Source organism: Vicugna pacos, chromosome 33, assembly GCF_048564905.1.
Source record: "Vicugna pacos chromosome 33, VicPac4, whole genome shotgun sequence".
NCBI lineage: Eukaryota > Metazoa > Chordata > Mammalia > Artiodactyla > Camelidae > Vicugna > Vicugna pacos.
Window position 1 is genome coordinate 11,681,536 of NC_133019.1, and position 10,606 is coordinate 11,692,141.

Here is a 10,606-nt window from a genome sequence, read left to right on the forward strand (position 1 = left end):
TGCAGCTTGGGACTTTGTGCAGACGTGTTGGTAGCGCAGAAAGCAGGAGGGAAGCAGGGAAGGCGGGGAGGAGGGCGTTGGGCGCTGAGGCCCCACCTTTCATTCCAGCGAACTGCGCCAGCAGAGCAGCAATGAGTCACAGGCGCGGGTGCTCGGATTCCCATAGGTGAGGGACTAACTCCTCTCTCCGGAAAGAGCAGGGCTTTCCTCGTGGAGTGGCCTCGGCAGGGTGCTGGAGCGCTCGGTCTGCCCGGCCTGGTCTCCAGGGCCGGGACTGGGTTTCCCTCATGTATGGCAAGAGCCCTGCGCGTGCTGCGCTTTTTCTCCTGGGCATACAGCTCACAGGTAAGAGCTGGCGGGCTCCTCTGAGCATTTCCCCCTTCGCTGCCTTTACCCTGTAAAGCTAATTGTCTAAGAAGCCGCAGGAGTCGTTTTTTGGAGCCTGAGCCAAAGTTGCGTTTCGTTATGGTTTTGACTTTAATGAAACTGAAGTGGTGGGCTGTTTCGGGGGGAACTGCTTTTGGACAAACAGGTTTAGGTGTGTTCCGGCTGCCGGTGAGTCGGGCACAGAGAGGGCTTTCTAATCTCAGATTACACACCATTTTTTTTTTTGTGTGTGTGGCTGCTCTCATCCTCCCACGGCAGGCAGGACTGGGCACTTGGATTTCTGTGTGTGGGTCTTGTCTGGGACTTCCGGCAGCACTGGGAAAGCTAGGACTGTTAAGGAGAGAGACCCACTGTGGTTTTGAAACTTTCCCTACATGCACATTCTATATGTAAATATCATGGTCAAAAAAATGCCCTGTGGTATAAAGGTTCTGGCAGCACAGGCAAGCTGAGCTCTCTGGGACTGATTAATAGTTTCTGCAGAAGACTAGAAACAGTACAAAATTCACATAACAAGAACCTTTTCTGGAACACTCACCTGCTAGGGGACCATTATACACATAATACATAATGCTTATCTGAATATGTGTCTAATTCTTGTTCTGATTAGTTTTGATTTTTTGTTTCTCCTTTCAATTTTATTTGCTGACTTTTGTAGTTTGTTACAGCAGTTTTGAAGTGGGTACCTTGAGGCTAGGGTATCATGCATTGGAGAGTGAGAGCATTAAGTAAAGGCTCACTGTGCTATTTTTAAGGAATGGGAGGGTCAAAGTTGCATGACTTAGGTGTAGGTAGACTCTGGGTGAAGTGAGTTTGAGTAAGAGCTGGGGCATCTCAGTTCTGTTTAATGCCCTACTCAGAACTTTATTTTAGTAGTGTCAGCGGAAATTCTTTTAATACACATCTTCTGTTAACCTTTCTTTCCTCGTTTTTTATTGTAGTTTTTTGGCCAATAGCAGCTGTGGAAATTTACACCCCCCGTGTGCTGGAGGCTGTCAATGGAACAGATGTTCGGTTAAAATGCACTTTCTCCAGCTTTGCTCCCGTGGGCGACGCTCTAACAGTGACCTGGAATTTCCGTCCTCAAGATGGGGGGCCTGAGCAGTTTGTAAGTAGGGGGCTCTCAGTTAGGAAAATAAGCCTGTCCATTTCTCCTTGCCCTTGTATTTCTCTTAGCAGCAAGCACAGGGTAGAGCTGGGAAACAATTCTTGGGAAACAGACGGTCAGAACTGAGAAGCCAGTGAAGGGGAAAGCAAGAGGTCCTCGCAGGAGAGCTGCAGACAGGGCAGTCAGGCTTGCTGGTGTTTCTCTTATGCTCCTGCCATCTCAGCCTCCCTGCCCAGGTACCGAATAAGCCCTTCGGCGTTTCTCCTCTCTAGGTTTTCTACTATCACTTGGATCCCTTCAAACCCATGAGTGGGCGTTTCAAGGACCGGGTGGTCTGGGATGGGAACCCTGAGAGGTATGATGCCTCCATCCTCCTCTGGAAGCTGCAGTTTGATGACAATGGGACGTACACCTGCCAGGTGAAGAACCCACCTGATGTTGATGGTCTGATAGGGGAGATCCGGCTCAGCGTTGTGCACACTGGTAGGTGATGCAGAGAAAAATGGTTTTCGAAAGTGAGAGCTTGTAGAAAAGAGAGGGGGAATCTTCAGTGATGACTGAAAGAGTAGAGAGAAGGACCAACCCTTCAGATCTGGAGGTTACAGAGAGAGAGCGAAGAGTCCTGGGGTAAAAAGAGAAAGGCTTTGTTTGGCTGTGGAAAGAAATGGAAAATAAAGCAAAGGGAGGCAGGGAATCTGTTACAAAAATGGCATTGAGATCATGAAAGGGAGAGGAAGCAACTCTCCGATAAAAGGCTAACAGTAAGTCCATTCATTCACTCACTCATTTATTTACAAAACACTGTTGAGTACCTACTTCTCTGTCAGGCACTGTCCAAAGTACTATCTCATTTAATCCTCACACGCACTCTCAGATTCCAGTCCTGGTAGCTATTGTTTACTGAGCACTTCCCCTGTGCCAGGGGCTTTGTGTATCACATTTAATCTTTACATATCCTATCAGTTTATTGTGTTTAGTGCTCCTCCCCTCCTTTTACTAATGAGGAAACTGATGTTCATAGAGGTTAAGTCACTTGACCAAAGTCGTTTAGCTGATAAATGGAGTCACTCAGAACTCAAACCCAAGCATCTCTGTCTCCAAAACTGTGCTCCAAACCAATGCATTGTACTGCCTGCAGTCCTAAAAGGGCAGCCTGGACAACTGCCAGATAACAAACAGAAAAGACCATAAAACTCAGGAGTTGTAAATTTGAGTTTGAGTCACTGCTATTGTTTACCAGCTGTAAATAATTTTTTCTTCTCTTGTAAAGTGAGAATAATAGAGCAAGGATTATGGCGAAGATAAAATAAAGCAATAAATGTAAAAATTCCCCAAACTCTGAATTGTACTGAAAATTATAATAGCTACCATATACTGAATGTTTAGTTTGTGTGGGCATAGCATGGAGCAATTTACATAAGGAATTTTATTTTTTATAAGAACTCAAGAAATGAATATTTTAATCTCTATTTTACACATCAAGGAAACTGAGGTTCAGAGAAGTTAATTACCCCAAATCACACAGGAGCTGGTATTTTAACCTGTCTCTGGTGTATGCTCTTAACCAACACACTATTACTACCCAAAATGTAAGCCTATAAAAGGGCATGTCTTCCTTCTTTCATTCCTAGTACCATCCTTCAAGATCCTATCAACAGAGAGCTGTGTGACCTTAGGGGAGTCATTTTATTATTGAAAGAAGTAATGTAATATCTTTGGACCTCAGTTTCTTCAAAGCAAAATGAACAGGTTAGATAAGAACACATGGTTCCTAACCATGCTAGGATTGCTACTCTTTGAGAATCTAATGATTCTCGCTTACCACAAACAATGCACACACGGTGTGACATGGATTCTGTGGGCTTGTGCCCACCCCCCACCTGCAACAGTCCTTCACAGACTCTAGGCCGGGAACCCCTTGGCTAGATAGTCTCTAACGTCTTTTCTGACTCCGAGGGTTTGTTGAAATTTAAATCAGAAATCAAGCTAAAAACAAGAGACCCAGGCTTCCCAGACTCTAGCGTGGTTTTAGGGACCCTTCCCTCTGGGTTCCCTCTTGGATTAGTTCTTTACTAGACTATAGTTTCTGATTTACTTGCCTTTCTTTCCAGTGGGCATGAGTTCCTTGAAAGTAATGTCTTTTTTGGCTTTGTACTTCCACTGAGGTGCCTGGAACATAATAGGCCCTTAATAAACCTGAATAAATGACTGAATGAATGACAGAGCTGAGAAGGATACAGGGAGAAATACTTTGGACCCTGGATTTGATTAGGTCAGGAATAACCTTACCCCACTGGGTAGTTCAACCGGCCCAGTGGTTCTCAAAATTTTAGCATGCATCAGAATCACCTGGAGGACAAGTTAAAACAGATTGCTGGGCCCCACCTGTAATTCAGTAGGTCTGGGGTGGGGCGGGATAAAACTCTGGTTAATAAGGTAGGAGAGAGGAAGATTCCATTTAAGGATGAAAATACATCCCTCTTTTATCTTTGGATTTCATCATAGTCCTCCTCTTTTCAGAATCCTCACTTGATCTTTTCTCTTTCCAGTACGCTTCTCTGAGATCCACTTCCTGGCTCTGGCCATTGGCTCCGCCTGTACACTGATGGTCATAATAGTAATTGCGGTGGTCCTCTTCCAGCATTTCCGAAAAAAGCGATGGGCTGAAAGAGCTCATAAAGTGGTGGAGATAAAATCGTAAGGCTGGGCAGTTCTGGGAAACTCTTCTAACACTGTTTTATGACAACTTTTGGTATTTTACAATGGGGCTAAATAATTGTTGAACAGATGTTCTTCCTTGTGAGTAAATCTTCTATAAAAGAATTCAAATTCACAAGCGAGATAAATGAGAGAGTGAATTAGAAGCTTTAATTTCTTAATTTTACAGAAGATTTCATTATAGGCTTTCTTTACTATGTAGGATTTGACAGTACAAGAATTTGTTTATGTAAAGCTTTCCTAGGACAGTCCTTACTTTTACTGTAAAGCACACATTTTTAAGAACTACTGGGATGTCAGCAGGGGCTCTATGAATCAGTGCCTAGGAAAGTCAGCTGTGCTAATATAAGGTGCTCAATAATTTTTTCATTGAGATAAAATTTATATAACATACCATAAAATTCATTATTTAATGTTCACAAAGTTGTGTAATCATCACCCCTGATTCCAGAGAGAAACTCCATACCCTTTAGCCATCACTCCCTATTTTCCTCTCCCACCTGCCCCTGACAACTACTAACCTCCTTTTGGTCTCTGTGGATTTACCTATTTTGGACATTTCATATAAAGAGAATCATACAATATGTGACATTTAATGACTTTGTATAATGCTTTCAAAGTTCATCCATGCTATAGTACTTCATTCCTTTCTATGGCTGCATAATATTCCATCAACTGTGTATACCACCTTTTGTTTATCCATTCAGTTGATGGACACTGAAGTTTTCCCCATTTTTTTGGCTATTATGATTAATGCTACTATGAACATTCATTACACGTTTTTGTGTGGGCATATGTTTTCAATTCTCCTGGGTATACATTTAGAAATGGAGTTACTAGGATACATAGTAACTCTATGTTTACCTTCTTGAAGAACTGCCAGACTATTTTCCAAAACAGCTGCACCATTTTGTATTCCCATCAGCAATGTATGAGGGTTCCAGTTTGCCTACATCCTCGACAGCACTTGTATTGTCTGTCCTTTTGATTATAGTTCTCCAGTGGGTGTGAAGTGGTAACTCACTGAAGTTTTGATTTGCATTTTCCTAGTGACTAATGATGTTGAGCATCCTTCCATGTGCTTATTGGCTATGTATCTAATTTGGAGACATCTATGCAAACATTTTGTCCATTTTAAAATTAGGTTGTCTTTTCATTGTTTAGTTTTAAAAATTCTTTATATATTTTGGAGTATACAAAAGTGCCATATTAGATACAAGATTTGCAATTATTTTCTCCCATTCTGTGAGTTACCTTTCCACTATCTTCATAGTGTCTTTTGAAGCACAAAAGTTTTAATTTTGATGAAGTCTAATTTATTTTTCTTTTGTTGCTTATGTTGTTGGTGTCATACCTGAAAAAACCATCTCTAATCCAAGGTCAAAAGGATTTATGCCTATGTTTATTTCTAAGAGTTTTACATTTTAGTTCCTACATTTAGGTCTTTGACTCATTTTGAATCAATTCTTGTATATAGTGTGAGGTGGGAGTCCACATTTATTCTTTCCAGTTGTAATTTTTCAGCTATCCCAGCACCATTTGTTTCCTTTCCTCAAGAAATATTTACTATAGCAAATAGAACTGATTTTAAGGAGCCCAATGAACACAACTCTGACCTGGTTTTAATAGAATAAAATCAATAAAGATGACTTCTAGATCAATACAATACTGTCTTTTTTGAGTAAGGAGTAGAAATTAGAGGCAGAATACTGATCGTAAACTAAGATGTCTGCTTTAAACATCTGGAGTTCCCAAGTTATATTCTCTTCTAGAAATATTCTGAATAGTGTCTAAGTTCATATACCCAGGGTCATATGGAGGAATGAGTCTTGTTAGTTAGTCAGCACAAGTGGCTTAGCTTTTTGTAAGCTTAGATTTACTCCCAAGTGCATATGATTCCAAAAATTTGTGGGAAAATATCTCACTTGAAGCTTTGTAGGATTTGCCTCGCTTGCTTCTTATCTTGTTCCCCTAACACTGGTCTCTGCTTCTTTGTTACAGAAAAGAAGAGGAAAGTCTCAACCAAGAAAAAAAGGCCTCTGTTTATTTAGAAGACACAGACTAACATTCTTAGATGGTAAGGTTCACAAATGGGTTGATTTCTTTCCTTAGCTTCCTTGTATGGCACATCTCTAATGTGGCTCTCCCAGGTTATTTGATTGTTAGGTGTTTCCTGTATGAAAACAAAGAAGCTGGAGCACAGAGATAAAAATCATCTGTTACGGATGGCTTCCCCTTTGAGTGTATTATGTGCGAAGGATTAGAAAGCTAGACCCTACTACCATTACAGCTGAGAGAATTCTAGGATTATTTGAGGCTTTGGGGTTACATTTACCACCACTAAGGATAATAAATTAACTTTCAACCTGTAAATAAATACTTTTCTGTAATGAAAGAATTAACACCTGCTTGTTTTCTTTTGTTCCATTGTAAACTAATGGCATTAAGAGAGTGACTCAATAGACACACGTGACATTTTGATAGGAGAACTTCTGTATAATATTTGGAATTGATTTCAACTCCTCTCATTTTGGGTTATTGGGACTATGAATCCAGTACGAGTGGTGCATAATTTTGTTTTTCCAGTTTCTAGGTTTATTAGGCTTAAAGGATAGGATGACTTATTTTTCATATGATCAGAATTTCTTCCATTCTCTGAAGTCCACTATTATTACTTGGAAATAAAAAAGTCACATTTTTATAGCCTTAAGCCCCAGAGATTTATAAAATAGAATATGGAGAAAAATGATTCTATTGTAAACCTAGGAAACCAAATTTGGTATCAGAGAGATTTTTACCAACAGCTATTATTAAAATCAAGCAGATATTCTAATAAGTCAGGTTCATGGAAAATAAAGATGGGGGCTGTTTAAGAGTAAAAGAAATTTAAGGAAGTAACACAGTTAAGTGCAATGTGTGATCCTTGACTGGATGGATACTAGTTTGAACAAGCTAGTTGTAAAAAGATTTGGGGGGACAATTAGGAAAGTCTTCATATGAAAAATTTCAATATGAATAATATTAGAGAATATTGTTAGTTTTTATTAGGTATAATAAGGGTATTGGGGTTAAGCAGGAAGTTGTCCCGACTTAAAAAATGCATATTGGAGTATTGAGGGGTAAAATATCAATAATTTGTTTTAAAAACTTCAGCCCCTCCCCCAACATATATTTATAGCAAGTAAAGCAAAAATTGCTTTAAAATTAAGTGTTAGTGAGTTCTATACACTATCTTCTCTACTTTTCTGTATATTTGATTTTGTTTATAATAAAGGGGTGGGGGGAGGAGAGAGAGGGAAGGAATGTATGTATGTGAGTAAACTATGGGTCATCCGAGTGTCATGCAAGGCAGAGACTATGAATTAAGAACACTGACCCTGAGAACTGTGTAATAAGGATCAGGAAACTTCTTTTAAAAGTTAAATTAGAGGAGAACAAATATATTTAAGAATATTTTTCTTCACTATGGAGAATAAATCTAATAATATATATGTAATTCATAATGCCATATTGCACTCTTCCCAAATGCATTATCCATTTAAATTTTGCTTTGTATTTCAGAAAGCTGAAGATTTCCAAGAACAAGAACCCTAAGATAAGTGAAGCTAATGGAAGCTTTACTTTGGCTTTTCCATTGTGACCCGTCTTCCAGCCAGCTCAGCAGTATATAACCACCTAGACAAGCAACACTCCTCTGGAGCCAGCATAGGGCCCTTCTTGAGCAGATACCACCAGATCCATATATAGCCCTATTACTAAGGTTCTGTTTAATTTCAGAGTGCAAATATTTTTCAAATGCTCATCAGTTTTTGTATACTAAGCAGCTACATTTTTGCCCTTAAATACTCCTTGTGGATTATGGCTTATATACACATATATTGGCATCAAATGGGATAAAAGCCAATTTGTCAGAACATTTCCTTTAATATATTAATTTCTTAGGGCAGCATTCTTGTTACTAAAATTAATGTGTTTCCTTCTCACACTCTCAATTAAAAGGTGAGCTAATTCTCCCAGCTGTTTTTGATTGATTAACAGAACATCCTAAATTCAAACTGTTAAAGAACAGTTTGATTTTTATGGCTCTCCTTAAGTATGGGACACATCTTGTTTAATTGAATTTTTTTCAATATCCTAGATGGTAGGTTTTTGGTTTTTTTTTTTGTCTTTGTTTTTTGTTTTTGGTCAAGTGATCCAAGGTTTACGACAGCACAAGTCTACACCAGAATAATAGGGAAGGGTACATAAATGCTAATAGACTGACAAATATCGTCTCAAGATGAATTGCTTGTTACCTTTTTTCTGTACTGTGAAAGGCAATCAATAGCACAGATCTTTCACGAGCAGTGAATGACTGTTTAGCTTATTATGTTTTTTCCCTCAATTCAGTTATCTATAACAACAGAGCAAAGTCAGTGCTCATTTGTAGACTGGAATAATTAAGCAGTTAAAATGAAGGATTCTGAAATAGTAATATATTACAATTAAAAAATTTAGGGCTGGTGAAAAAAAATCAACCCTAAATGATGATAATTTTGTATAGTGTTATACAAAGCTCTGAGAATTGCAAGATATTATTTAAATTTTCCTTCTCTTCCCTTCCCTTCCCTTGCCCTTCTCTTCCTTTTCCCTTCTCTTTCCTTTTTTCTCTTTTTTTTTTTTTTGTCTTAATTCACTTGCTTGTTTCAGGGGAGGAAGGATTTGGTATGGCGACAAAGAAATACCAAAACTAACAGAATGAAACCAACTTTATTCTTTTTGTCCCTTACACAGGTAGATAAAAGAAATTTTATAAGTGGATTACAGAAAGAAGAGTGCTTTTAAAAAAGTGTCTAGTTTCCCAGTGTCTTTCCAGATTAATGCTACAGGAGCATTTATTCAAAGAACTGAAAACATCTAAAAGTTTAGGCACTCCCTCCCCCCAAATCTTTACAGCTTGATATTTTCAGTTTTCACCAACTGGGCTGAAGATGTTATTTCTTTTAACAAACTGGAATTTCTAAATTGGTTTTCTGTATTTAAAACTGCTGAACTTTGATATTTTTCCCAATACTTAAAAAAAACTGGTATAACTTACATATGAACCCTGATTCTGAAATATATTTTATACTTATCTCATTTTGCCTTTTATACTATTTAAAAAGTAAAGTTTCAATACACAGTTTTGAAACTAAAAATTAGATTCAAGTCTATATTACCTTTCATTCACATTTTCTATTTTTCCTCTGTAATTCAGCCTTTGAAAAGATTGTAACTGGATATTTCTTCAAACAGCCTGGATGATGTTCCATAATTGTAAAGAAGTAGTTAAAAACTCAAGGAAAGTCTTTCCAGCAAAACCTGTAGCTTGTGTCTTGGCTAAATACTCTAGGGTTAATATAGCCCTGCTGTTCAGTGTCTTCTTAAAGAGAACTTTTGTATTGTAATTTATTTTTTATTGTGTCTTAAACACTTATGTAAATAACCTTCAGTAATAAAGAATTACCAATTATATAATTTGCTTATATGCAAATCTAAATATTTTACATAGCAAGTAACAGAAATAGATGGGAATATATTTGATCTCTACTGAAAAATTTTTTTAGAGGCTGTTTGGACGTCACTAATGGATAGAATTGGTTTCTCCTGGATAAATACATCTATATGGATTTCCACAATAACTGGGAATTGGGCAAAATGAACTAGTTTGCACACTCTTTATAAGGAAAAGTATCACCTATTTCATTTGATACTCTTGCACTACCTTCTTAATAATAAAAACTACTAGCTTTCAAGTCTAGTAAAGGATGGGCATTGAAAAATTAAGTTATTAACTTGCCCAAAGCTGAAGTATACTTTTGTTCCTCTTCTGCTTTCATTACATATGGGTAGATTGCAAGAGAATAGGCTGACTAACGAATTAGGATACCAATCCATCTCTTTTTTAGAAGGATGTGATACCATCTCTTCATTACACTTCAAGCACTGTGAAAACATTTCCTTATCTTTTCCAACCAAAAGAGACAAATCTCAGTTTCTTTTTGTAATGATTTCACCATTGCCACTGTCAACAGCAATTTAATAAACATTCAATTTTGGTAGGTACTGAGTTGGATGCTACACATACAAAAAAAAAAATAGTATGAACCAGTCTTGAGACACAAAATGCCCATGTTTATCTATTTACTGTCTGATCCTGTACGATCTCCTACGTCCCTGTTAAGTCTAAATTGATAGAAATCTATTCTGAGAATGTTCAAAAAAATTAATTCCTAGGGAGTAAAAAAAGACTTCTGGCTTGGAGTCAAAGGATCAAGACTATTTAGTCCTGCAGAATTCCATAAAAAATAATTAGTATATTCTCCAAAGTTTGTCGACTTCATTTTCGAGAGAAGGAGAAAAATGCACTCTTAC

General features: G+C 38.0%; 2 protein-coding genes across 3 annotated transcripts in view; one reads left to right on the top strand and one right to left on the bottom strand.

Annotated features, from left to right (window-relative positions):
- Window positions 1-10,606, bottom strand: part of CD3E (CD3 epsilon subunit of T-cell receptor complex) — a 43,057-nt gene that overhangs the window by 32,298 nt on the left and 153 nt on the right. The gene's annotated exons all lie outside the window — the stretch shown is intronic.
- Window positions 99-9,558, top strand: MPZL2 (myelin protein zero like 2). Its single transcript, XM_006207770.4, has 6 exons — window positions 99-345; window positions 1,329-1,495; window positions 1,768-1,978; window positions 4,045-4,192; window positions 6,215-6,290; window positions 7,775-9,558. The coding sequence occupies exons 1-5, from the start codon at window positions 288-290 to the stop codon at window positions 6,276-6,278; spliced, it is 648 nt and encodes a 215-aa protein (XP_006207832.1). The 5' UTR covers window positions 99-287; the 3' UTR covers window positions 6,279-6,290; window positions 7,775-9,558.